Source organism: Brienomyrus brachyistius, chromosome 3 (assembly GCF_023856365.1).
Source record: "Brienomyrus brachyistius isolate T26 chromosome 3, BBRACH_0.4, whole genome shotgun sequence".
Classification (NCBI taxonomy): Eukaryota; Metazoa; Chordata; class Actinopteri; order Osteoglossiformes; family Mormyridae; genus Brienomyrus; species Brienomyrus brachyistius.
The window spans coordinates 849,136-875,813 of NC_064535.1; the positions used below are offsets into that span (position 1 = coordinate 849,136).

The 26,678-nt window shown below is 50.6% G+C and overlaps 2 protein-coding genes across 8 annotated transcripts in view; one reads left to right on the top strand and one right to left on the bottom strand.

The window, feature by feature from the left end:
* Window positions 1-2,857: 2,857 nt before the first annotated feature.
* The window catches only part of mcph1 (microcephalin 1), a 29,086-nt gene continuing 5,265 nt past the window's right edge, over window positions 2,858-26,678 (top strand). The window contains exons 1-13 of one of the 6 annotated variants that reach the window (XR_007397176.1): window positions 2,859-2,976; window positions 4,492-4,565; window positions 4,706-4,797; window positions 5,117-5,235; window positions 5,594-5,684; window positions 5,910-6,021; window positions 6,092-6,223; window positions 6,759-6,851; window positions 6,943-7,920; window positions 8,380-8,489; window positions 11,561-11,594; window positions 11,696-11,858; window positions 12,264-12,341. Coding sequence is in view for 4 of the 6 variants with exons in the window: in XM_049009723.1 (XP_048865680.1) it covers window positions 4,532-4,565; window positions 4,706-4,797; window positions 5,117-5,235; window positions 5,594-5,684; window positions 5,910-6,021; window positions 6,092-6,223; window positions 6,759-6,851; window positions 6,943-7,920; window positions 8,380-8,489; window positions 11,561-11,598; window positions 11,696-11,858; window positions 12,264-12,341 (2,040 nt within the window). In the remaining 2 variants the exon portion in view is untranslated. Of the gene's footprint in view, window positions 2,977-3,000; window positions 3,790-4,491; window positions 4,566-4,705; window positions 4,798-5,116; window positions 5,236-5,593; window positions 5,685-5,909; window positions 6,022-6,091; window positions 6,224-6,758; window positions 6,852-6,942; window positions 7,921-8,379; window positions 8,490-11,560; window positions 11,599-11,695; window positions 11,859-12,263; window positions 12,342-26,678 lie in introns of those variants that run through there. The other 5 variants (XM_049009723.1, XM_049009724.1, XM_049009725.1 and 2 more) reach the window with 5 other exon arrangements.
* Window positions 16,021-26,331, bottom strand: angpt2a (angiopoietin 2a). 2 transcript variants are annotated; one of them, XM_049009736.1, is made up of 9 exons: window positions 25,991-26,331; window positions 21,378-21,521; window positions 19,366-19,487; window positions 18,870-19,102; window positions 18,527-18,651; window positions 17,933-18,034; window positions 17,640-17,806; window positions 16,979-17,109; window positions 16,021-16,371 (listed from the first exon to the last, which is right to left on the bottom strand). In XM_049009736.1, exons 1-9 carry the CDS (start codon window positions 26,243-26,245, stop codon window positions 16,211-16,213), a joined length of 1,440 nt encoding a protein of 479 aa, XP_048865693.1. In that variant the 5' UTR covers window positions 26,246-26,331; the 3' UTR covers window positions 16,021-16,210. The 2 variants fall into 2 exon arrangements, with proteins under 2 accessions (XP_048865693.1, XP_048865692.1); XM_049009735.1 differs by having other exon boundaries at window positions 16,230-17,109.

Below are 26,678 nucleotides of genomic sequence, written 5' to 3' on the forward strand. Positions count from 1 at the left end.
GCCAGGACATCATACATATTCCTGCTTTTTCGGACACTGTAACCACAGGACAGCCAGGACATCATACACATTCCTGCCTTTTCGGACACTGTAACCACAGGACAGCCAGGACATCATACATATTCCTGCTTTTTCGGACACTGTAACCACAGGACAGCCAGGACATCATACACATTCCTGCCTTTACAGCTTCTCTGAGTTCCAGGCTAATGGGGTAACCATGCTGCCTGTGGACACTAAGCTGCCCATCATCATGTGTCAAAAATAATAATATTCACAAAAAGCCTTTCTCAGTGACAGAACTGATGTTTCTTTCCAGAAACAGGGTCGATTTCAGCATGCTGTGTTTTTAACAAGCTTGAAGCGAGCGATACGAACACCCATCTTGGCCCAGAGCATGTCGAAGCTAAAAACCGGGGTCTGAGTAACTAATCTCCGATTAGACATTGCTGTGGTACTGACAGGCAGACCGCTTGTAAAGCTGCCGTATTGAGGGCAGTCGTGCCCCTCCCCTCTGTGCAGGCCTCAGGCTGGCCACGCCTACACTCTGTTGGGCTAATGAGCATGTCCAGTCACCACAGCCCTACATGGACCCTAGGAATGCTCTGACATCTGAGTCTGCGACAGGAATGGCCCCAGGTCCTCAGCACACCTCAGCCTTCCCTGCGTTCCCTCAAGGCCTGATGAGCAGCAGACCCAATTAATACTGTGAGTAACACTGTCTTCCCTTTAGGGAAATGCTTCAGGATGAGCGCATTTAGCAGCTGGTACCGTACCTCCAAAAGCTGCCAGCACATCTGTCAGTCCATGACACATGACACAGGCCCTACTTTAGCAGAACATTCATATTTATTATTTAACAAACAATATTTACATGTATTTTTTATGAAGAAAAATATGTTTTTCCAGATTCCTCTTCTCATCAAAACATCTGTTTCCACTGTGAATGAGCATCTGATGAGTGCTCTGAGGCCCCTTGGTTCACCTTTCTAAGCTCTGTGGCTCCATGACTCCATAGCTCCGTGACTCCAGGACTCCATAGCTCCATGACTCTGTGACTCCAGGACTCCATGACTCTGTGACTCCAGGACTCCATAGCTCCGTGACTCCATGGCTCCATAGCTCCATGACTCTGTGACTCCATGGCTCCAGGACTCCATAGCTCCGTGACTCTGTGGCTTTGTAGCTCCCTGGCTCCGTGGCCCAGCTCCCAACTCCTGGCTGAGGAGCCCCCAACAATTTTCTATCCGGAATGCAACCCGATGTCATTGGGAAACGATACCTAACCTCCAAAACAGCATCTTGAGCCAGAGAAGTAATTTAATTTTCTTAAATGTCTGAGTCCTGTCACATGATCTGCAGCACATTTGGATAATATGGGAGTAACTCGATTACATGTCACAAACGCAGAAAAAGGAAAAACATTCTGGAATCTGCTCAGGTATATAACGGGCACTTCTGATTGTAAATTAACGTGCCAAAGGCAAAGATTTCAATCCAATTTCTGACCCTTCTGGAAATAAATTAAACCTCAGAGTGCAATATATTTTAGCTGGCAGTCCCTGATTTAAAGATATGTAGCTCAGTGTTAAAGTTTAAAATTGAATATTTGCCAAATGATTACCTGTCTTGCTGAAATGGTCTTCATATTTCTCGCTTGTCATTGCTAGTTGTCACTTATTAACAAATATAACTGCTCGCAGAGTGTTTTTTTTTGTGAACCCAGTTATTGGCAAGACATATTAACAATGACCTGCTAATTTCGGTATTTTTATGAACTTTTGCTGCCGTACGCAGAGTATGAACCAAATAGTTTGTGTAGTTACAATCTGGCACAGACTGAAACTAATTCTCTCGCGGTTGTGTCATTAAATGCTCATTTCCTTTGTTGTTTTCCTGTCCTTGCATTTCTTATGCTTGATATGTTTTCTGTCGTCACACGCATATCAGAGCAGCGTCTCCACTGAGACCCTAAACGGTGTAGCTGACGCCTTCATGGGGTCCACGGGGATGACAGACGAACCCAGGAAGCAGAAGCAGTGTGACAGACACACTGCACAGCCGTAAGCCATTAATCAGAATCAATCACTTGGGTACGTCCTGTGTCAGAAGACTGCTGTTCCTGCCAGAGCCTACAGGCACGTAAAAATAAATGGATAAATAAATAATGAGGTTGTTTATTATGCGGCTGCTTGTCACGTGGGATCCGCAGTCTGCCAGGCCTCCTCCTCCTCCTCATTCAGCCCATCAGCTCCGCTTTCTGCTCTGCTCACGTCCTCAGCCCTCACCCACATGTTCTGATCAACGTGCATATTTTTGAGGCTTGTACACATTTTCGCCAGTGAGATGCTATTTATCTCTCCTGTAGTGCACAGAAGTATATATGAAAGCAAACTGCTGTGGAGATGAATTTCAGGTGGAAGGTCACAAGATCCTTTTGATACTCACTTCTGGAGACCTCCTTTGACTCAGTTGGTCACAAGGGATGACATTTTCACTTCCTCCTAACCAGAGTTGCCGACTTTGCTAAGCTGGCTGCACAGCCACTCACAGACATTTACATGTATGTAAGTTTCATTACCTACCTCCTACCTCCAGAAAGCACAACAGCAGCGAGTCTCCAGGGGTATGACCCAGTTCTGGAGTCAGATTCCAGCCCCTAACCTTAACTCATCACGACAAACAGCTTTATGTGAAAGAACTTATTTGATACCTTTATCACAATTGTCATTTCTGATTTTATTTGTTTTTAGGGCAGCAGTAAAAGCAATTGGTTGTGTGACACCGGTATCACCGTTCCTGTATCATAGGACCATGCATAGTGTATTTTTCACTTTATTACTGAATAGTATTAGTGGAGTTATGATAACGTTAGAAGGAAGAAGGAGGAAACAGCGTTGCGCGCCCATTACCCAGAATGCCCCTGCCCTTGAATGCAGCCGCGGCTTTGGTGGAGTCATGGACGGCTGTGTTGCGGTAATGTGTCTTATAAGTCATGTCGCGCACATAACGTGGCTTTTTTAGCGGTATCGTCGGCGTTTTTCACCTTTAAGAAGCGGCATACGTTGGCGTGCGGGGTATTCCGTTAGTCAGTGACACGCAAGGGCGCATTTAACGGGCTTAACCAGCAGATAGAATACGTGTTACTAAGCGGCTAACTTTTATAGCTTTTCTGTTTGTTCATCGGCGTGACAGTTTTATTTTTGTTTAAAACAATGGTGTGGGTTAGTTAACAGGTACCGTGGTCAGTTACTTAGTTACTGCCGTATTTTAATATAGCTAGTGAAAAGGTAGTTGGTGCTGGTTGGGATTAGTGTGTGTTACGTATTCACTTGTATATGTATGTTTTTCAGATCAGTGTACGGGAAAGTTTAGTTAACGCTGCGGATCCGTCTTGTAGCCGCACTCATACTTCAGCAGTGTGTGTGTTGGGGTTCTGGAGTTCTGACGTGTGAGCGATTGGTGCCGGAACTAGACGGCACTTATTGATCTGGACCCTCCTCGGTGATCACATGTATTAGATCCTGTATCTTATTGGTATTTTTTTGGGTGACGGGGTTTAAAGGGGGAAGAGCTGTTTGCCTGTATTTGGGCCAAGGTGCACCCCATCCTGGGTTGTTTCCTGCCTCGTGCCCATTGCTTCCGGGATAGGCTCCGGACCCCCTCGCGACCCAGTAGGATAAGCGGTTTGGAAAATGGATGGATGGGCCAAGGTGTGAGATAAAGCTGACAACACGATTGATACCCTGTAGTTGCTGTGGTTCTGGCGCCAGGAGCAGAAACGCTGCAGTAGGTTTCTCAGACTTTATGGAGAGATGACATCACTTCCTAGTGGATTTCTTGAGGGCCAGTCTGCAGACCTGTCCTGTTTTTTGCCTTAATTGAGCTAATTTGGGTAGATTCTTTAAGGAACCGTCAGGTTGCCGTTATAAAAAGCCACTGCCAAGGGCTCATGTTTAACTTGCCATCTGATGTAGTCCCTTGGCCCTTCTGGGTTTAAAGTGAAAGCAAGCATCTGTTTTCTTGTGGTTTTATGAAATGGAAATTAAATTTAAAAACCCAGATTGACTTGCATTATTGCTTGCTTTCAGGACCTACTGTTTGATTCGGGGAGCCTGTTCTGCCTTCAAATGGCTTCGTTTAATATATTATTCTATAATATAATAATGTATAACTGTAATGTAGTTTTTAATCTAGTGGATTTATCCACGGGGGATGTGCTGGTGCCATCCGCTCATGTCAGCGTTCGTTGTGGGCGATGCCTGCAGCTATCGCCCCAGCACATTCCTACTTCATCAAACGTTAATCCATCAAACGTGCTGGTGACCCCAGTTTTGGAGTGACTATGGGCGGAGTTCTCCCATGTAAGGGAGGGACTTCCCAGAAGAGGCCTGACGATCTTTGAAGTCTTTTAGAGACAGATTTTGTAATTCATGAATATGAAGTGCATTCTGCTTCTCAGTGACATGACTAAGAAAGTCTTCTCCTCAGGCTCAGGAGCTGCTAAGGAGAGCTTGACATCTGCAGCGCAATGATGTCAAATCCCACATCTGCTGTCCTCAAAGGTATGGTTGTCCCCGGTGTTCTAGGAAACCCTTGTCATGTTAGCAGGGAAATGTCATTTACTCCACTTCAGGAGATGCTGGAGTGTGACGGTGGGCTCGAAAGCATGTGCCGCAGCTCATCTGCAGCATTTCTTTTCCAGATGTCATCGCGTTTGTTGACGTCTGGTCCTCCAGCAAAACAGAGAATTACTCTAAACCTTTCATTAAGCAGTTACTGGAGATGGGGGCAGAGGTAAGAGCTGCAGCTTATGGAGTTCTGTCGTAATGGGGGTAGGATCCAGGGCAGGGGTACCGATGAAACCTGGAGATTGCCTCTAGAGTTCCCAGACTGCAACATGGGAAATGTATGGCAGTCCCAGGGAGGAGGTCCCGGAGCTCACTGGCTGCGTCTGCCGGTTGCACACTGCAGATGCTGGTGTGACGGCATGTCTCCCGTGAAGTCAGAGTATTTCAGCGTGATCTCTGCAGTGATCCCATGCCGTTGCTGGAGCTTTTTAAAAATGAAAGACGCAGAGGTGCTTATCCGACTCCTCTCTCTGCAACAACCCCAGGTGTCCAAGACTCTTAACAAGCAGGTGACCCACGTGGTCTTCAAACATGGCCGACAGTCCACGTGGGATAAAGCCAAGCAGTTGGGTGTCAAGCTGGTTTCAGTGCTCTGGGTGGATAGGTAAGCCTCTGTCTGTCTGTCAGTAATTATTATAATAATTATAATTATAACAGGGTATTTAATCTGACTTATTGCAAAGATGGCATTGCAAATGTTTTGAAACCACACTGCATGGCTAGTTGCTTGATTTTATACAACTGTGGCAATGGGTCTGAATGAAACTCCTGAATTTAATTATCAAGAGATGTTTCTCGACACTCAATACTTTTGCCCATGCAAAGTAAATGGGAATTTCTGGCTTTTTATGGTCCACGACATGCTCATAACAGCAGCCAGTAGATGGCGCTAATGGCTCAGCTGACAAGTTAAAGTTTTTTGAAAATCCTGTCTGTCTTGTGCTTTGCTTCCTTCTTTCCAGGTGTAAAGACAGCGGTAAACATGTCGATGAAGGTTCATGTCCGGCGATTCATGAGGAGAGCGTAGCAAATAAAGTTCCTGGTAAACGAACGGTAAGATTCAATTGAAAAACCCAAAGCCAGATGCAGAGTGAGAAATTCAGGCTGCCTGTTTGACTTAGAAACCCATGTCTCCTGTTTTAAATGACTCTACTTTAAGGAGAATGCTTACAAAGGGTCACATGCAGAGACCAGCTTAAACGTACAGGTCCATTGGCGCACTGGACCCTGTACGGCAGTGAGGGCCAGCTAACACTGTCTCTCCTTTCATCCCTTAAGCATCGGTGCATGCAGCCCAGGGACGTCCCCAAGATGACCCCAGAAAACAACTGGCGCATGAAGAGGAAGCTGGATCGCATGATGAAGGAGCTAGTACCCTCCTCACCTGTCCGTAAGTCACTCGGCGTCCGGGGAACCCCCGTCAGGCTCCCCTCTGCTTACATCACATCTGCCCCTGCCAGTTTCGGATGTGTCGCCCTTCCTTATTGACGAAGAGAGCGCCATTGTGTACAGCCCCTCGTCCAGGAGGGCGGATGCCATGGCACAGCGTTTGAGGCAGATGAAGCACAGCCGGGAAAACCTCTCTCCGACAGGTGTGTGGTGAACCTGGTCGCTGCCTTCGGGTCAGATATCTGTAGCTGGCTTTGGTTCAGAACAATTGACCCAAATTTGTTAAAGAATCCACCTGATTAAAGCAGGGTAATTTTCACCAGCGCAACCTCATTTCACTTAACTTGATGGGGGAGATGCAATTTTACATAGGAATGATGGAATGAAGGAGGGGGGTGTTACTCAGATTGGCCATTTCCCAACTGTTGTTATGTTGTTGTACCACTAGGGGGTGTTCATTCCCAACTAAATAGGCTTTTCAGGAATCCTTAATACAAAGTGACATTGTATTTGAAAGAGACCTTGCACAGAGGGAGAGGGAAACTGTATCCTTCATGTCTGACATATAGCCAGTTAAACACACATTGAGCCCTCTGCATTTGCCTCTGGGTACCTCCCTGTGAAGAGCGTATTTCTTTGCTAGTACAAGTGACATGCGGGGACCCGTACTGTCCGAGCATGAACTCCGGATGCTGCGTGTATGTGAATGTTGGCTTATGTGTCGTGGCGGTCTCTCAGCCTCCCAGATGACCACATCGCAGTCGTCACCGCAGTTTTCCTTTGACGAGGCCCGTCTGGTTCAGCTGCCCTGCACCTCTTTCCTACAGGAAGGTAATGCAGTAAATTCTCTGCTGCTCAGATCTGCATGCTTATTTCTGATCTGTTGTGTTTTGCAGACTGACGTGTGTCTTCTGTGTTGCAGATGAGGAGTCTGAGTGCGACGTGTCTTTTTCTGGCCTCCGTACAACCTTCACACTCGATGGCGAAGAGGAGCAGAAGCAGGGCTCCACCCCGGTGCCTTGTGAGGAAAAAGCAAATCTTAAAAATAAGAGGCCTTCAAATTCCAGTGTTAAATCAGCCCACGCGCAAAGGAACATGCCAGGCCTCGATGCTTTATTCGCGGAGGAGCAGGGAGTCCGAGCGGCAGCTAAAAAACCCAGGAGTTCAGCCATGACAGGAAAAAGGAGAGGGAGACGGACTAAGGATGTGATTCTTGGGGAAGAATCACACAATCAAGACGTCCAGACAACCCTGAAAAGCAGAGATGAACGTAGGTCTCCCAGGCTTGCACCCTTGGGGGGTCGCATGCGAAAGGGAGGCAGCCAGACAATCCAGGACCCCCGAGATCCTGCCCTACATGTCTGTGGGGCTTCTTTGGTGGCGGAGGCAGACTCGGACACGAAGTGGAGACCCACCCTGCCTCTGAAGTCTGCTCTCTGGCCAGCGAGGTCCTTGGGTGCCGATGCTGCAGGGAGCCCTGGTACACCAGCACGTTCCTCCACGGCAGACGAGGAAGGGGTGTTCGAGGATTACTTCTCTCTGGCTAACCAGCCAGACCAGAGTGGCTATGGGTGTACCCTCCCCATCTGCCTGTCCCCTGAATCCGAGTTTGTGGCACTGCCTCAGCTGGAGCTGGAACCTACCTCACGTAAAAGGAGGAGGACCAAGGGCAGTGACAGGGGCAGGAAAAGGCGGCAAGCCCCCGACAGTGCCGCCAGTGTCATTTTGGATGGGAAGCTAGAGACACCGCAGTCCTCCCTCAGTGGAAGCAGTGGCCATACCGCTAGTCAGTCAAGTGGATTGACATTACTGGGCCCAATCGCAGTGTGTGAAGGGGCCAGTGAGAGGGAGGAGCCTTGTCTTCTGGTCTCCAAAGAGGACGGCGACTTGAATGTGGAAAGTATGTGACGTCAAGGACTGTCTGCTTTTATATCGACCTACAACTGCTGCTGCTCTTTACATGAATAAAGTACTTAGATTTAAGTTGTCTTCCAATAAACTCTCTGGACTAGCGTGGGGTGTTTCTTTAATGGTCTGCCTTGCTTTAATGATCCTGTGTATTTGTGACCCTTTGAGCTCAATAACTATCCATATGCTTCAGTTAGCAGAAGCACGTAGTTACAGCAGAAGCATGTTTCACCCACAGAAAGCTGTACTTAGTCACCTGGTTGTGCTCTGGTGTATGTTTTGTTAACGGCACATGCTTGCGTGCACATGCACAGAATTATGGGTACTGGGTACTCAACAGCTGTCTGCTCCCTTCTGTGCACCTGTTTGTTGTCGTTAGTTACTGCCCCCCCCCCTTCCTTGCGCTAACAATTGCCCCCCTTCTTGTGTTTTTCAATGCTTTTGATTTTAGGCTGCCGGGCTGCGTGTGTGACTGATGTAAGCTGCAACTCCTCCAAAATGTTTAGCAAGCGGGAAACGCAGGACAGAAATGGGGGATTGAAGGCCCATGAAGAGAGGAAGGTAAAGGTTTGCTTTTCGTAGTAGATTGTAGGCCGAAGATACATGTCGTGCTCGGTGGATGGCAAAGAGCCAGCAGGTGTTGGCGCTGTACTACAGTGAGTGTTCTGGGCTGAGTGGGCTCAGCCTGAATTAACTCCAAAACGCTGCACATTTCACACTGAAAGTGTAACCTGTGGCATTAAATACATTTGGAGTGAGTCGTTTGATGGAATCAGTTAAGGTCTTAGTTAATTTATTGATGCTATTAGAGACTTAAGTGAGTTTTCTGGTTCTTGGTTTTTTTCTCCTGCAAGTTACCCCTGCTTCCCGGTTCAGTGCCTGTTTTCATGCTGCATAGGGTCGTTGCGCGTGGCCAGCAGCGGCAGGAGGAGAATTGTTAGTGTCTCAGTGATGGGTGAGGGGTGCCTTTGATGGTGCTGCTGTGTGTGTGGATGTGTGGGTGGTGCTGTTGACTTCCTGTCTCCATCTGCTTTCTCATTGTTCCACATTCCTGTTCCCTGTGAGCACCTGCTTTGCTTAGAGACAGTCTTTCGTCTCTGCATCATGTGTGAGTCACGTCCACTTGAGTGCGTACCCAGTAGAAGCATGGCCACCATCGACAGGGATACCTCTCCGTGGGCTTAATGGGGTGTTTGTGGACCACTGCTCAATAAGGTGCTGTAGTAATGGACATACTTGACAAATATGAGTCTTGAAAACAGTCACATGAGAACCAATTCCTCTGTGCCCTGGTGTGGGAGTCACCTGTATTTGCTCACAAATGACCATGCTTAGATGATAAAGCTGAGATTCATAGCCCCACTGAGATAATATTACTGAGGTTTCCAATGACTTGCTTTACAAAGTAATTTTATTGCACTGTTGTTCGTCGTATGCATGTGAAGGAGGTGTTAGCTTCGAGATGTTAGTCTCTCTTACATGAGCAATTGGTATCATTCCCCCTGGAAGCTGTACTAATTGCTTTGTGCTATAGTAAGACCGCTACTTCAGGTAACTTGTGTATTACTGTGCCTTTACACATTTTCACTTGTGGCCATAAAGCTCCACTGTATATTGCGTGCGTGTTGAGCCGGCCTCTTGTCAAGGCGTGTCTTGCAATAGGTTATCTGGCTGTTTCTGCTGTAGCTCCTCAAGGTCAGGATCATGAGCTACACCGTCGTGCCAGGTCAGGTTGCCCGCTGACTTCATCGGTTGTTGTCCGAATCGGGGGCGCGTCTCAGCGCGCATGCCTTGTTGCGTCTCAGCGTGCACGTCAGGAAGTTGCACGCAGTTCCCGTCTGCTGAACCCGAAAGGCATGTTTGCTTATTGTCTCGCATACATGTAAGGCCCCCACCAGTGAGGAGCCGGAGTTCAGCTGCGATGGCCGCCCGATAGGGGCCTCATTGTTCAGAGCTGGGCGCTCACTGCCGGCCGTGCGTAAAGGACTTCACAGGTTAGCCTGGTTAGACCCGGCCCGGGGCGAAAGCAGCCCGTAGCTGGGAGCTGACCCGTGTCATACCCGGAGTGAGCATGAATAGATCCGCTTGAGCAAGCAGCAGCCGGCGCTCCGAGAAGGCCGTGTCACACTCCCAGGAATTTCCTTCGTTTGTGCCGGGTGCCATTGAAAGCCAGCTCACGCCACATTTCACGCCAGCTCTTTGTCTTCACACCCCCTTTTTTATCCTCCGTTTTGTACAGCCCACTCTGGGTGCCATGAAGACCTGTTTCATTCTAGCAGAAAGCTGGGGGCCTTGGGCTTCCTCTGACCCACAAGGGCAGGGGCTGCTCTGGCAGCACTTTCGGGTTCGCCCCTCCAGATGGGTGTCCCCACGATAGCTGGCCCAGCAGTAATCTTGCTGTCCCGCCCCACCGGCGTAGAGGCTGAGGTGGTAAACGCCCCCAATGGCAAACTGCTGCTCTTTGGAGGGATTTTTCTGTCATGATGAGTGATGCCTGAAAGCGTGACTGAGGGGAGCCTGAAATGGAGCCGCAGGCTGGTTTTCAGTAGCCTTGGGCCTTTTTGGGTGAAGAGCAGGGAGACAAAGGGGTCTCAGTGATGTCCTGCCAAAGGCTCCTTTCATGCACTGGACTCCTTTAACGTCGTGTCTCAAAGCTGTCAGAAGGCCTCGCCGAAAAAATTTAATCACAGACTTTAATTAAATTAGTGACTGATTATTTTAGGCAAGATTAACTCTTGTGCAAAGAGGTAATTCTGTATTAAACCTTTATACTTTTACAAATTAAAGCCTTTACTTTTCAATGTGGATTTTTATTATTGCTGTGCAAGCCTGTTGGTGGTAGACGAGACGTTTTATATTCCGACAGTGCCCATCCTGGGCCTGCTTCCATTCCCTCATTCATACACCGACAGCTTGGTTCTGCTGCAGTCCATCTCCCTTTAAGAAGGTCTCCTTCATGCCATGTGGATTTGGGCTTGTTCTAGAAAGCAGGGAAGCTCTTCCAGTTGGCGACTGTCCTAAGCATCTCGGGGATGTGTGGTGTTTTCGGCAGCACCGCGTCTGTTACGGGGTAGTTTTCACGCCACCCTACACTGTGGTAGTGTTAACCTCATTAACACAGGTGCTGTTATGCGCCTGTGAAGGGAAATGGTGGACGATGTGCGGAAAAAACAGAACCTGCCTGCACTGGAGGGCCATTGCCTACCTCTGAACGGGCTCCGCTGTCAGACCTTCACCCTTGCACTTCCTACTTCCTGCATGGGGCCAGAGCTTGTGTTCCTCACACAGGAAGGGCCCGGTCGTCTGCGGGGTGCTGAGGGCCCCCCTTGATGCCCGCTGTTCCTGGGGCCATGAAGCAGGCGTCATTGGGGGCTGTGTTTCCACACCTGCCCCCCGAATGCCTCACTGCCACCCAGTTCGTTGTTCTTTTGTTGTTTTTATGCACCTAGCAGCCTTGAATTTTATTTCTGTCGGCAGCAGAAAAGAACATGCCTGTCCGTGCAGGGGATGCGTTTGCTGTTAGCAAGGCCGCCTCTGTGTTTCCGCTCCGCGAACTGCCACTTCTCGTTGACGGTCTCATGCGTTTTCCCATGATTATTGATCGCTGCTGTTAACCCTCTCTGTTCTTGCAGGTGAGGAGGACGTTAGTGATGACCAGCATGTCGAGTGAGTAAGTACCTCCTTTAGCACTTCTGGGGAATTGTGGGCTAAGTACACTCTCGACAAAGTGGGTCCCTCTTGGGTAACTGCCCTGTGTCTGCGATCAGGAAGCAGAGCACCGTCCTGCAGGTGGTGGAAACCCTGGGCGGCTTCTCGCTGGCGGACAGCGTATGCGAGAGCACCACGCACGTGGTGACGGGCAGCCCCCGGCGCACCCTCAACGTGCTGTTGGGCATCGCCCGTGGCTGCTGGATCCTGTCCTTCGAATGGGTGGGTGTCTCCAGCAGGTGAGGTGTGGCCAGTTAGGGGGCTGGCCTTATCACACCTCTATCCTGCCTATCAGTGATGCTAGTAACTATAAATAAGCTCAGTCCAATGAACCACACTTGGCATTTAGCATAGGCATACCTGGCCAGTAATAACCTCCTCTTCCTCATCCACTCTTTTACAATACTTGCGGCATTTGCACCATATGTCTACATTGCCATGTTTACAGATTATCATAATTGTACTGTATGTGTTGTCTTAATTTGTCCTGGTGCTTTGTGTTTAATTTGTGTTTTATGGAAATTGTACAGACATGCAGAGATTTTCATTGCATGCTGTTACCCCGTGGCTGTGTTTCTGCCTACCGGTGGACAGCTGGCTGGTTAAACGCTCCTTGCACATCCGCAGATCCTGTGGTGTCTGGAGCATGGCCGCTGGATCCCCGAGGAGCCCTATGAGCTGTCCGACCACTTCCCAGCAGCCCCTGTGAGTGCCCCTCCCCGTCATGGCACTGCTGCAGCATGCTACTTCTCCCCAAGGCAGATGCTGTTTGCACGCAGTGCAGTGTGTGTTTGAAGAAGGGAGTTTTGCCATGAGCCTGATTGGAGCGGGTTAGGCTCCCTCAGTGGCTCAGGACAGGCAGGCCGCTGTCCTGTTTGCCATGAGCCTGATTGGAGCGGGTTAGGCTCCCTCAGTGGCTCAGGACAGGCAGGCCGCTGTCCTGTTTGCCATGAGCCTGATTGGAGCGGGTTAAGCTCCCTCGGTGGCTCAGGACCGGCAGGCCGCTGTCCTGTTTGCCATGAGCCTGAGTGGTGCGGGTTAGGCTCCCTCGGTGGCTCAGGACAGGCAGGCCGCTGTCCTGTTTGCCATGAGCCTGATTGGAGCGGGTTAGGCTCCCTCAGTGGCTCAGGACAGGCAGGCCGCTGTCCTGTTTGCCATGAGCCTGATTGGAGCGGGTTAGGCTCCCTCAGTGGCTCAGGACAGGCAGGCCGCTGTCCTGTTTGCCATGAGCCTGATTGGAGCGGGTTAAGCTCCCTCGGTGGCTCAGGACAGGCAGGCCGCTGTCCTGTTTGCCATGAGCCTGAGTGGTGCGGGTTAGGCTCCCTCGGTGGCTCAGGACAGGCAGGCCGCTGTCCGGTTTGCCATGAGCCTGATTGGAGCGGGTTAGGCTCCCTCGGTGGCTCAGGAAAGGCAGGCCGCTGTCCTGTTTGCCAGGAGCCTGATTGGAGCGGGTTAGGCTCCCTTGGTGGCTCAGTAAAGGCAGGCCGCTGTCCTGTTTGCCATGAGCCTGATTGGAGCGGGTTAGGCTCCCTCGGTGTCTCAGGACAGGCAGGCCGCTGTCCTGTTTGCCATGAGCCTGATTGGAGCGGGTTAAGCTTCCTCGGTGGCTCAGGACAGGCAGGCCGCTGTCCGGTTTGCCATGAGCCTGAGTGGTGCGGGTTAGGCTCCCTCGGTGGCTCAGGACAGGCAGGCCGCTGTCCGGTTTGCCATGAGCCTGATTGGAGCGGGTTAAGCTCCCTCGGTGGCTCAGGACAGGCAGGCCGCTGTCCTGTTTGCCATGAGCCTGAGTGGTGCGGGTTAGGCTCCCTCGGTGGCTCAGGACAGGCAGGCCGCTGTCCGGTTTGCCATGAGCCTGATTGGAGCGGGTTAGGCTCCCTCGGTGGCTCAGGAAAGGCAGGCCGCTGTCCTGTTTGCCATGAGCCTGATTGGAGCGGGTTAGGCTCCCTCAGTGGCTCAGAACAGGCAGGCCGCTTCAGCCTCTTCCTGTTTGATGGCTCCCCGCGTCCTTGTAGGACGCTAAGTGTGGTGGAATGGGTTACAGAGGAAACCCATTAAGTTTATTAGCTGCAGTCATGGTGGACGCACAGCCTTCTGTCCCCTATGGAAGTTGCCTCTTCCTGTCCTCCTTGATTCATGAATGAACATCTTCCTGCATCTGGCTCTGTGTAAATGGGAGGGGGTGTTAAAAATACCTCAATATTCCACCTCCCCGAGCAGCAGGCGGGGGCTGGGCATAGAGGCACGCAGCAAGGCCCTCCCCCGCCTAGCTGGGCTCAGGAGGACGCATCACCGTGTCATGTGACAGCGGCACTGACCTGTTTGTGGATGGCTCCCTGTCGGCATGTGATGGCCCTTGATTGTAACCCCACATCCCCCCATGGCTTCCTGCCAGGGAGACACTGACAGGGCGGCTGATGGTCATGCAGCCAGGTTCCTGTTTGTCTCAAACGCAGGTCATGCTACAGGTCCCGGGGGATCCTCCTCCCTCTGAGTTGGGGGGGGGGCATGGTGTCACGCTGCTGGTGTATTTAAGGTTTCATCCTCATGTCAACAGACTGAATGCTCCCAAAGCATGGCAGTGCTGCGTAGGGGGGACTGGGGGCTGTAAGCTGCAGCTGCACGTTGGATTCAAAGGTTACTCCTCTCGCTCTTTGGAGAAACGGTCGTCCTGGGGGCTCGTCCTCTGCACTGGCGCCTGGCTGAGCTCAGCGCTTTCCCTTGGGATTGGGCCGCACGTGTGTGTGTGAGGGGTGTGGGGCCTGCAGCTACAGCTAACTTTATGGGCACTTTGGGGTGGGGGGACACATTTTATTATAAATGCTTTTCATCGATGGAAATATGATGAATTAATGTCAGAATTGCCTCTGCATCCTTACTGTTGCCATGTGTTTACCACTACGTATAATTGCACTTATTTTTCTAAATGAAACAGTGACCACAGTGTTTCCTGTTCGGTCCATTTATTTATTGGAATTTTTGTGAGACAGATGTCATGCAAAGCACACGTCACGCTTACATGTACACACGTGTGTCTCGTAGGAAATCTGCAGGAGAAATAGTACTGAAGTCTGCCATCATGGATGTTGCCTTGATGTTAACGTGTAGCACAGGGCACTGCCATGAATTATGGTCATTTAATGGTTAAATGCAGTTATAACCATGAACCGTCATTACCCTGACAACTGGGATGACGTGTGGAATTTTAGGACGGTAACAGACGAGCAGCTGAGCGTCAGTCTCCAGCAGCTTCAGATTTTTTGTGGCAGCGAGTGAGAACCATGTGTGCAGGGAGCCAATGTGCCGGCCTCCGCACCAGTGACACCAAAGGCTTCCGGCCTCTCTGACAAGCCAGAGGTGTGGCTTTGTATTGGCCAAACATGTCGGAGTGCAGGATCATGTGACACAGTGAATGTGAGTTTGTATTGGCCAAACATGTCGGAGTGCAGGATCATGTGACACGGTGAATGTGAGTTTGTATTGGCCAAACATGTCGGAGTGCAGGATCATGTGACACGGTGAATGTGAGTTTGTATTGGCCAAACATGTCGGAGTGCAGGATCATGTGACACGGTGAATGTGAGTTTGTATTGGCCAAACATGTCGGAGTGCAGGATCATGTGACACGGTGAATGTGAGTTTGTATTGGCCAGACATGTCTGAGTGCAGGATCATGTGACACAGTGAATGTGAGTTTGTATTGGCCAAACATGTCGGAGTGCAGGATCATGTGACACAGTGAATGTGAGTTTGTATTGGCCAAACATGTCGGAGTGCAGGATCATGTGACACGGTGAATGTGAGTTTGTATTGGCCAAACATGTCGGAGTGCAGGATCATGTGACACGGTGAATGTGAGTTTGTATTGGCCAGACATGTCTGAATGCAGGATCTTGTGACACAGTGAATGTGAGTTTGTATTGGCCAGGCATGTCTGAGTGCAGGATCATGTGACACAGTGATGGGTTTATCAGAAAACGCCAGCTGTGTGTCGCCCAACTCATACAAGAACAGCTCATTTTGAATGTTTGGTTTTCGTATGGTTCCCATGTGCCCAGAAAGTTTAAACAGTAATGAATGATAGTCTCGCATGTGTTTTTTAACACCAACTGTTCATCACCTCAAAACAGCCTCTCAGGGCTGCTGACAGTTTCAATGTCCCGCTAGTTCCAGTCTTTTTATAAATAAGGTCTCTGAGTCCCTTATGGGGGTGTCCCGAAGTATGAGCCACATGAGGCGAGCCTGTTAGCCCCCCCTTTGTGTGGGTGTTTGTTTGAGTTAGCTGCGTGCATCGTTTGAGTCCTCCCACATCGGGAACCAGGCCCAGTGGCCCCGCTCCGGCACACCCCCAAATCCCAGAGTAACCCCCCCCCCCCCCGCCCCCCATCCAGCTGTACTTGTTTCCCGGCTGGGATTTTTCTCAGTCACACGCAGCAGACTGTTCCCTCCGTGTCCGGATCGCCCGCTGGACTCCACAAGGACGGCCCAGTGATGGCTCAGAGCAACCAAACAAAGCAGAAGTTCCCCTTCAAATGAAAAAGTGCTACGAGAAACAGGTTGCATGGCGGCGGGTGGCCTCAGAAGTCAACAGGACGGATCATCATAGATGTGGCTTTCAGCGAGTAGCCTGAGCCTTTCCAGTAGTACCACTTGATCCCGTTGAAGCGGTTTGTGTTCTGACCCTGTTGGTAATATATACCATTCAGGTTGGATGGGCCACAGGCATCGAACCACCAGCCTACAACAGAAACGCAGTTTAGTGCTGATTTAAGACAAGATCATATTGTCATTCCCAAGTTCCTAGAGTTTAGCCTGTGTGTTTTTCGTGAACCCTTGGGATAACAGGGTTCCCTGTTAAGAGGGACTTCTCCTGTTCCTTTAAGGAGCTTATTGGCAGAGAAGCCGCCTGTCCTACCCGCCGTTCTGGCACAGATGTTCATTCCCAGTGATTCCCAGAGGCGAGCCGGGATGCCTGAGTGACGGGCCACGGGGTCAGTGCCGCCAGCAAGAGAAAGGGTCACCGCAATGAACCGGCAGCCTGCCAATCCCACACGCCCCGCCTGCATGTTGCCCAGGACATCCGCTCAGCTTCGGAGAACCCCCCTGGTTCCCAGGCTGTTAATGTCAGCCCCTCCCCTGGCCCACAATTCCCAAATGAGCCTCTGATTAACTCCGGCCTAATCCTGCTTCAGAGCCCTGACCTGGCAACGAGCAGGGTGGATTTTTTTGGTATGAGCAGAGCTCCCTTTTCGAGAGCAATCTCAAGTTCAGCTGCATGCTGCCGTCAGGTGCAGAGACACAAATGTGACTCTGAAGATGGAACGACTCTCGCCGGGGGTTCTTACCTCCCGTTGTCAGCTGGGAACATTTGCAGACGCATTTGTCATTGTCTGCATCCTTCGTGCTGAAATCGCTTCCCGGCTGACCAAAGCTACTGGTTTTACCCGCTGTTCCAGCGTAACCTTTAAGGTGTATCCTGTGCAGGAGATAGAGTACGGAAAGCTCATCAGCGCGAGTACCTGGAAAGGGCTCAGTCCAACAGCAACCGCAATAAAAGGTAATAAACACGTTTCACAGGTTTATCACAAACAGGATTTAAGCAGGAAGTCAAGGCAGCATTTTATGTGCAGTGGTGCAAAAAGTTCTCTCATCACGAGGAACCCTAACCTTTCTACGCCCCGATTGCTGTGCACTCTGGGCTCATGGAGCCATTTTGTCTGGCTTGCCAGTCCTTTGTGGAGCAAGGCAGACTGAGGAAGGATTAGCCCCCTGTCCCTCCCACTGAGATTTTAAGGAGGTTGGGGAATCATAACCCCATCCCCTCCCGACGCATGGAAGCCTCAGGCAGCCCCATCACAACCTCTGTTTAGCTTAGTCTGGATCATATGTAATGTTTTCGGCATAGGAAAGAAAACTCTTGTGTGGTGATAGATAGATAGATAGATAGATAGATAGATAGATAGATGGAGAGTTTAGCTGTGTTGGGAGCTGGAGTTGGCATCTCACCTGTATTTCTGGGCCTCGCTGTTTAGAGCAAACTGGTCATACTGGGAGAATGCCGAGTTCCCCTCCCAGTCCATTAGCTGGATTCTCAGGACATAAGGGTTAGGGTTGGTCAGTTGAAATATGAAGTCGTTCCCCAGCCAGTACTCTCCTGCAGGATCCCCGAAGCCCTGCAAGATTCAGAAGGAGCCATTCGGTCACCCCCACTTTATTCATGAAAATCGTATTAGACAGGTGTGCCGGCTGGGGGATCATGCCCCCACTCTGCTGTGAAGAAACCACAGTAACCACCTTACCGTCTTGTACTCGTTCCATGTGCGATGGAAATCGACTCGGCCGTCGAAGCGTTTCTGCAGCACGGTCCATCCACCGCCTTCAGTTTCCATGTCGCAGTAAGCCTGGAAAGGAGTGTGGGGGGTGGGGTTGGGGGAGTACCGTGAGGCTCCGCCCCTTGCCATTTCAGCATTTCATCCTTTTTATTCTCAGCTGTATTTAGCTGCTTTATGCTAATGAGTTCAGGTTTGAGGTTTAGAGGCTCAGTAACAAGAAAGCATGAACCTTGGGGGGCTGAAAAGAAGGTGCAGGAGTAGCCTTGGTTTGCCCCCTGTTGGGGTATCCTAAGTGACACGTCTCTAAGCCACAGCACGTAATGAACAGAGGGAGTGAATGCACGTCTTGTTTGGTTACACTAACAGTCATAGAGAACGTCTGCTTTCCTCTCAAATTAAGTCCTCCTTCGTCAACTGCATGTTTTGAATGATTTTTTTTTTTTTTTACATTGATTTGCCCAAGACCCAGGCTCTGAGCAGTATGAACTCTCATTACTGATTCCTCAGGAGAAATGTGCTTCTTTAGACTGAGATGTTTCTCAGAGGGGGTTTGGGATGTACCTTGATCCTCTGCGTGCTGTTGCCAGCCGCCAGCATGTAGACTCCGCTCTTCGTCTTGCCCGCCTTGTAGAGGGCGGCACAGTCTTTGTACAGAGCTGAGGCTTCCTGCGTCATGGCTGACGCCTCTGCAGGGAGCAAAGCTTGCCGTTACTCTGAGCATCTCATTGGCCGTTTAATCACCCGGCCGCTCATTAACCCCCAGCATTGTGTCTGAAATGGGAGGCGTGCCGTCATACAAAACCTCTTATTGGTCTCTACAGTATTCCCACATACCCCGCCCCCGACTCTGGACAAACAACTACGTGCAGTAGGGTAGTCAGTCACGTCCCCCTCCACCACTCACTGGGCGGTATGGCGATGACGGCCACGAGGCCGTTGACGGTACGCAGCAACTCCTCCTGCTGGCGCTGCAGGGCTGAGTTGTTGGAGGTGGCACTTCGCAGTTCCTGCACGAGCTCCTCCATGACACCCGCCTGCTGCTGCACCAGCTGCTGTAGCTGCTCCTCCTGCTCGCGCAATGCCTTCAGCTCCTCCTGCCGCTGGCCTACCATCTCCTCCACACGCCTCTCCAGAAAGCTGGTGCACAGGTTCAGAAGCGTCACGCGGCGCCCGGCTGCTTCTCTGGAGCCGCAGGCATGAACCCTGGACTCTTAGGTCTATGGGGGCCTTAAACGTTCTCGTTTTTGATACTAAGACTCAAAAACAAGCAATTTTACACAAACAAATACATGAACAGTGACTGTGATGCTCCAGTTCCTTTTGTTTCTACAGAAGAAACTCGGGAATGAGAGAGAAGCAAGAATGGTGGCTGTTTGAAGTTTAAAAGCCTCTTTACTTACTTGTTCTTGTCGTTGAGTTTGTTTATTTCATTCGTTTGGAGGAGGATCTGTTTCTCCAGTTTGTTTGTTGACAGGGAGTTTTCGAGGAGCTGCAGTTCAAGCCTCGCTGTTTGATTTATAACCTAAAAACAGCCAGAGTTTCCCTTTGATTTCAGAAACAGGTCTGCTCAAGATTTCAGTCACTCGAAACGTTTACGTAACGAAGGGAGACTCGCTTTCTGTCATTATGCAGTTTTTGTAACGCCCGTGTGAGAAAATCTGATTGCGGGCTATTTCAGTTTTGTCAGACATAACTGCTATTTAACATCAAAATCCGCCCTGAGGGTAGCGCTGTGTTTGTGGGTTCAGAAGATTGGTTATTTTACTTATTTATCGTTCTTGCTTAGGAAGATAATGGAGGCCTTTATTTTATCTGCAAAGGCAACAATTTCATGGTTAACTGAAATTCTTCAGGTTCAGCTGCAGTTGTTATTGGGAACACCAGTGTGTTTGGCAGAGGGATTTGCTCTCGTTCCTTTTCGCTGCCCGACAAGGGCAGAGCTTTTGATGTTCTGTGGACTGAGATGGGGGGGGGGCGGTGTAGTGACACACCAGAGTACTTTTGTCAAAGTTTTGGCTCCGGTTGTCAAAGGGGGTAAAAAGCTTTAAGGTCTGGCTTTAACCAAACAATCTCGTCTCAGACGGACGGCTGTGTGGTGCGAGTTCATGCGGTCCACAGAGCTGCTGAAAAGGCCTTTTCACGATAAAGCGGGACCACTGATTTTCAGCATTCGAACGTGCCCTGTGTGTGGATAATGAACAGAGAGGTGTGTTAAGAAAAGAGTGGAAGTGTGTTAGGGGAGGAGGCGTGGAAGTGTGCTAGGGGAGGAGGCGTGGAAGTGTGTTAGGGGAGGAGGCGTGGAAGTGTGTTAGGGGAGGAGGCGTGGAAGTGTGTTAGGGGAGGAGGCGTGGAAGTGTGTTAGGGGAGGAGGCGTGGAAGTGTGTTAGGGGAGGAGGCGTGGAAGTGTGCTAGGGGAGGAGGCGTGGAAGTGTGCTAGGGGAGGAGGCGTGGAAGTGTGTTAGGGGAGGAGGCGTGGAAGTGTGTTAGGGGAGGAGGCGTGGAAGTGTGTTAGGGGAGGAGGCGTGGAAGTGTGCTAGGGGAGGAGGCGTGGAAGTGTGTTAGGGGAGGAGGCGTGGAAGTGTGCTAGGGGAGGAGGCGTGGAAGTGTGCTAGGGGAGGAGGCGTGGAAGTGTGTTAGGGGAGGAGGCGTGGAAGTGTGCTAGGGGAGGAGGCGTGGAAGTGTGTTAGGGGAGGAGGCGTGGAAGTGTGCTAGGGGAGGAGGCGTGGAAGTGTGCTAGGGGAGGAGGCGTGGAAGTGTGTTAGGGGAGGAGGCGTGGAAGTGTGCTAGGGGAGGAGGCGTGGAAGTGTGCTAGGGGAGGAAGCGTGGAAGTGTGCTAGGGGAGGAGGCGTGGAAGTGTGCTAGGGGAGGAGGCGTGGAAGTGTGCTAGGGGAGGAGGCGTGGAAGTGTGCTAGGGGAGGAGGCGTGGAAGTGTGCTAGGGGAGGAGGCGTGGAAGTGTGCTAGGGGAGGAGGCGTGGAAGTGTGCTAGGGGAGGAGGCGTGGAAGTGTGCTAGGGAGTGAGCGGCGAGCCTTCATGGGCAAACATGACTTTTTGGTTTGTTCCTTTTTTCTGCGTCATGAGCAATTCAGTGTCCATGAACTAGTAATGCATCACCCCAAAGTCGTCTTAAGTGCCTTGGGGAAACTGTGTTGTGAGAAGTGCAGTAGAAAAATTAATTGAATATACAGCTTTAATCTACCTTGAGGAGCTATGCTGGTAAAGAATAACGCCTGAATGAGAATGTAAACATTCTTTACCTAGTGTGGAAACTAGAGATCCTTTCTGAGACAGGCAACACCCAATGTAACCTTGTATAGTTAATCCTATTTCTGTTAAGTCTAAGTAATACAAGAATGATTTTGAACCGTTTTGGCCCCTTTGGTGACATGAATAAGGAAAGTGTCCCCCTTTACCTTAGCCTCCACGCTGGTTAGCTTTCTGGTCTGACTCAAGAGGTTGGTCCCAAACTCGATCATGGCTGCCGTGTGGTTGTGCACAGCTGTCTGCTGGATCTGCACCATCTCCTGCTTCATGCTGTCCTGGATGTATGTCTCCAGCTGGGATGGAAACGGCAAAGAGCTCAGTGACCGAGAGGCAGCTAGGTGAAGACGGGGAATGTGGAGAGATGGGAGTGGAGATCTTTGCTTGGGGGCCTCTGCTGGCGCTGTGTGTAGTGTAGTGGTCCTGCTGCCTCTATGTTCTGTTTTGTTGTCCCTGAAGTAAGTCTGTGTCCTGTTTGGGGACTGCTGTTGTGTTTGGACGCCCAGAGACAGCAGGTGGACAGACAGCCCCCATGGTGGGACTGCTGAAAGTCTGCCTGCCTAAAAATACAACTTTGGCTCCATCGGAAGGAGGCCAAGTTGATATACGCTTTAGGGAGCTAGAGCAACACATGGCCTTGGATGGCCGACGTGATCCCCCTGAATCGCTGGCTAAACACAACAGTGAAGTTCTCCCCTCGCCTATATCATCCTGATATGTCTTACTTATCCCACTGGATTGTTATGTGTTAGTCATTATTCCAGTGCTTACTTTTGTTTAGCAAAAGGAAACGGTCCTTTCTGAACATATAATAATAGGACAGCACTCTCCGAATGGACTCAAAATACACCAGCAGACTGTACGCCCAGTTTGTTTTCTCAAGACATAAATGACATGCATGTTTTCACAATCTGTTCTTAGGCTTGGAGAAGCCACGGTCTTCAGGTCTCTCTCAGTTGTGGGATGGGTTTTAACCGGCTGTGGAGATTAAACTCGTGTCCTTGGGGTTTTCAGAACCGGTACATTCAGAAGATGAGATGTATTAATGTTCTGGACCATTTTCAACCTTCCGGAACGTGGCAGGGCTGCTGTGTCAAAAGAAAGACTGTTGTGAGGATCTGGAGAAGAGCTACACCACTGCCTCACTGTCTCAGTCTCTGCTTGATGTTAGTTTGAATTATGGATATAAGACAGCACAGCCTACAATTTGTTGTGTTTGGAATGACCCTGTAAGCAGCATTGAGGGATTACGGTTGGTTGAATGTCTGTGTGTCTCCAGTTCTGATGCAGTGTTCACATTTTTGGCTAACAGTAATGCTGGCATAATGGATATTGGGCCAACCAATCAGCTGCACCTCAGCAGTTCTCAGCATCAGCAATAACAGCAATTTATGCTGGCAATTGGCTTTTGTTTTATTTTCTTATTTTACTTGCTGAACAGGCTGGAACGCGAACTTTTACAAATTGGTTCAAATTTTTATTTAGGCTGTTTAATATTTATCTGGCTCCAGACTTTCACAGCTGAACGTTGGAATTACACATGGCTCGATTTAAGCTGTTGTTCTTGGCTTGGAGTTTATCCCAAGTGCAACAACTTTTAAACGCTGTGTTTTTTCGAGAATGCGTGCTGAAATGGTGCCAGCTGATTCAGGGAAGTTACGTTTGCTATCTCTCATTCATCCTGCATCTGCTAAGATTTAAATGGGCCCAGTAATTTTAAGTTTGCCTCCCTGTTGTGTTAGACAGCGGCACCCAAAGCACCTCTCTGCCCAGCCGCCTCTTGGACAAGGAAGTGACGTAATCTGCACCAGGCTGGTATTTTTAGAAGTCAGATTGGGAGCGGAACAGCTCTTTCCTTGGCCATAATGAATGCCTTTTCCTTCTCTTCGCTCCGCGGACCTGGCACGCGAGTCAGGCGTTGACGTCTCCAATGCCGCGACTCCTGAATTCCCATGTGGCCAGGGAGCGGGGGAAGTGTACTCCGACAGCAAAAGGCATGTTTGGGAACTGTTCAGACGATCGAAGCAGGAAATCCCAACTTGGCTCCTGCTGCTTGCCGGGGTGGGGGTGTGGTAGAGACCTGTGGCTTTTTCCCTCGCTCTCCCCATATTTCAGTTTATGGCACCCAAGGATGGAGCTGCCCCCCCCCCCTTTCCTAAGAGAGGGGGTTGAGAGGAGGATTTTGTGTCGGCGCTCATTCAAGTCATATAGTTAATCGCTCTTTCGTGCTGTGTTTGAAAAATTACATTGGTGTTTTGTGATTTTATGTCCTACAAAATGAAAGTTATTCTTGAATGGGGATTGGCTAACTGACAACGGCGTCTCCCAGACCCAATGGCACGTGGGGCCAGGTGTGAGGGGGCCCTCTTTGTGGAATGCAGGGTCAGGGTGGCAGGTGGGCGGCCAGGCGAACAAAGTGAGCGGCTACCATCCGGAGCCTGACACGGAACTTTCCGGCACTGGGTCTCCCAGGGCTGGCCGAGCCACACGGGTCACAAACAGGATGAGCCGATGAGTGACAGGTTGTGTCCCCAGCACTGGTGTCTGTGTGTTTCCAGCAAGAGAGGAAAAAACACGACATTAAGCTGCACTGGGTGTAAAGGAGACGTCGCGTTTCCGGAACCCCCTTCCTCCCCCCTACCTCATCCACGGTGACTCTGTCTCACAGCACGAATAGGAGTGACAGCCGGGGGTCTGGGTGCTTCATTGTTCCCTTCAAATGGCCCCATCCAGCCTGTTTTGTCCACCCTGTGCCGTTTCCCCCACCCCGGCCATGAGCGTGACATACAAACTCGCTGACCTGCAGCTATCTGAAAACCCTTAAACAGCAGCAGCTTCTCGCTCTCCTTGGTTCATTTACGTGCCCTTTATGGCCCCCGTGGGCTCGGTTTGAGGAGTGGCTGTGTTGTTTTCACGCCTCGCATCCTGCACCATGTTTGGCTGTATGGGCTGTGGTCTCCTGAGAGATGGTGCCCACCTCTGGCATGACCCAGACAACTTCTGTCCCACCTGTGCCTTAGACCCCAAGAAGCCGGCCACATATCTGCCTGCTGCTTCTGATTCCTGTGGCCTGTTTGCTGCGTCTTAGAACTCGTTAGCAACTGTGCCTCAGTTGACCTTAAATGTTCCCTCGCAATTCATGAATATTAAGGATGACCCCGGTCTTCACTATAATATGTTTGATTTCATACTTTCCCAACACGTTTTAAGTCCTTACTATTACTTAAATGTATTTATCTATAAATCCATGAGAAGATCATTCTGTAAGTGTTATGACCTTGTAATGATCTGATAAAGTAATAAGTGCTTATACCATCATGATGGAGCCCTGGATATTTGTCAGACCCCGTGGTTTTGTCCCTCATACAGAGACTAACTGCCCATCTCTCTGCCTCAGCCCCTGGACCTGGTGTAATCGCTCGGCTGTTTTTGTCCTCTAAGGTTCCCCGTTAAAGCTCCCCCCGTTTTAACCACTCAAATCTCCCATGGTCTGAATAGGCTGCCAGCAATTCATAGACAACAACATGAAAGTGACCTGTTGACCAGCCGCTGCCTTCCCGGCTTAATTGGCTTAATCTACTGTATAAACTGGAACGGCGAGGGCTGGACCCTTCCTGGTTTTGTTAAGAAGCTCGACGCCCCCCCCCCCCCCCCCCCCCAACCATCTTCCCCCGGGCGCTAGCAGCATGGGCTTGTTAGTCCCATCCTAAAAGCCGTGAAAAGGGTCCTCCTCATAATGGGATATCGCAGACAGCTGCCCCAGCTACGGCCTGCCCGTTCCGACACTGCATGTTCTCACTGCACCTGCATGAAGGGAGTGATGGGTCCGGTTCTCAGTGCCAGCATGTGGACACCTCGACGGCACTGGATACCTCCCCGTGATGCATAGAGGCCGTCTGTCAAGCTTCATGCACTTTTCATTCCTTACAATCTCTCTGCTATTAACACACTGAGGTGACGTGAGCAAGGCTGGAGGCTGGATTGGTATCTGAAGCTGAAGATTTTTCTTTCTCTTCACGTCACTCACAGCAACATGGATGGGTTGGACAGAGGGGTGCGAGTGAACATCAGGCAGCCTGCGTTCCTCTCAATTCTGACTGTGAGCGTGAGCGGCGGACAGAGGGGAAGGTGAAATGGGCACGGGGTCTAACTGCAATTACTGTCAACACACAACTTCTGCCTGAAAGTATCAACACCGGCATGACTAACAGTGCTTCTTTCTCTGCTGGAAATCTCAAGTGTCATTTGAGTGTCATTCTTGCCAACTCAATTGCCGAACTCCGTCATGAGATCGCACCGAATGGTAATTCATGTCCATGTTCCCTAGCCAATTCCTGCTAGAGTGCATCCTGTTTACTTGGAGCATCTATCTCATTTAGCATCATGCAAGTTCTGTGCAAGTCCTGCATGACTGGACAGGAACAACAGCGTGTCCCGGATCCTGAAGATCATTCTGGTCATATAGTGTCAAGTGGAGAATTTACGATTTCTTTAGCATGATTTTCTCACAGAAAGTGAGCAGGAAGCTGCCTTTTGTCCCTAAAAGCTTTACCTGTAGACTGGGATTGTCTGCTCTGCCTTCTCTCAAACACGACCATTGGTTAAATAAGTAAAAAAAAAATAGTGAACAGTTCCACAGGCACGGTCTGAGATAAATCAGCCCTTTGCTGCATAAGGTGTGAGCATGCTCACGACCTGTAACCTGACACGCCACCTGTGAGCCGCGGCGGCTCTGAAGGCATGGAGAGGCATGGCGGCTTCCTACCTTGTGCAGCCACTGCGTGTTGTTCTCCATGATGGTCTCCAGCTGCTCCAGACGCTGCATAGAGTCTTCACCCTGCGCGGGCTGGTCCTCCTGGGGCAGCTCGCTGGCTGGAGGGCAGGTGTCCGTCTCGGGCAGCAGGAAGGTGTAGCTGCAGGGGCCACTCTGGATGCGGTACTGCTTCTTCTCTAGGGTCCTCCTGAAGCCGGCCCCAAGCGCGAGGCTGCAGCTCACCAGCAGTGCATAGGCAGGCAGCATTCTCCTATTCAGCTTGTGTGACTTTCCTTTCTGCTCAATAAACAAAAGCGCTCTGTCACACTCCGTCTGGCCTCTGCACCGCTTACCCTGTGCTGCGTGTGCTTTTGTGGAGCTCTGTTTGTGCCCACCCCCACGTGGTGGGAGGAGCAGGCAGTTCTCACCCCCCCCCCACCCCATTAGTTTGGGGCGGAGGTTAGTTTCGGGGGAGGGGGGTTAGTGGTATGTGAAGTGTATCCCCCCCCGCAGGTCTGCAGCCAGGCAGGGCTCGAGGTTCCTGCGCGTCACAGGTCGGTGTCCGACGGGGAGGGGCCTCCCAGATCCGGGGGCACTAATTAAAGGCTCTGTGTACTCCTGTCTGCCAGTGACGTTCCCGCACTGTGAGCGTTCCTCTGCCAATTCAAAGGGGGAAAGCGGAAGCTGTCATGTATATTGT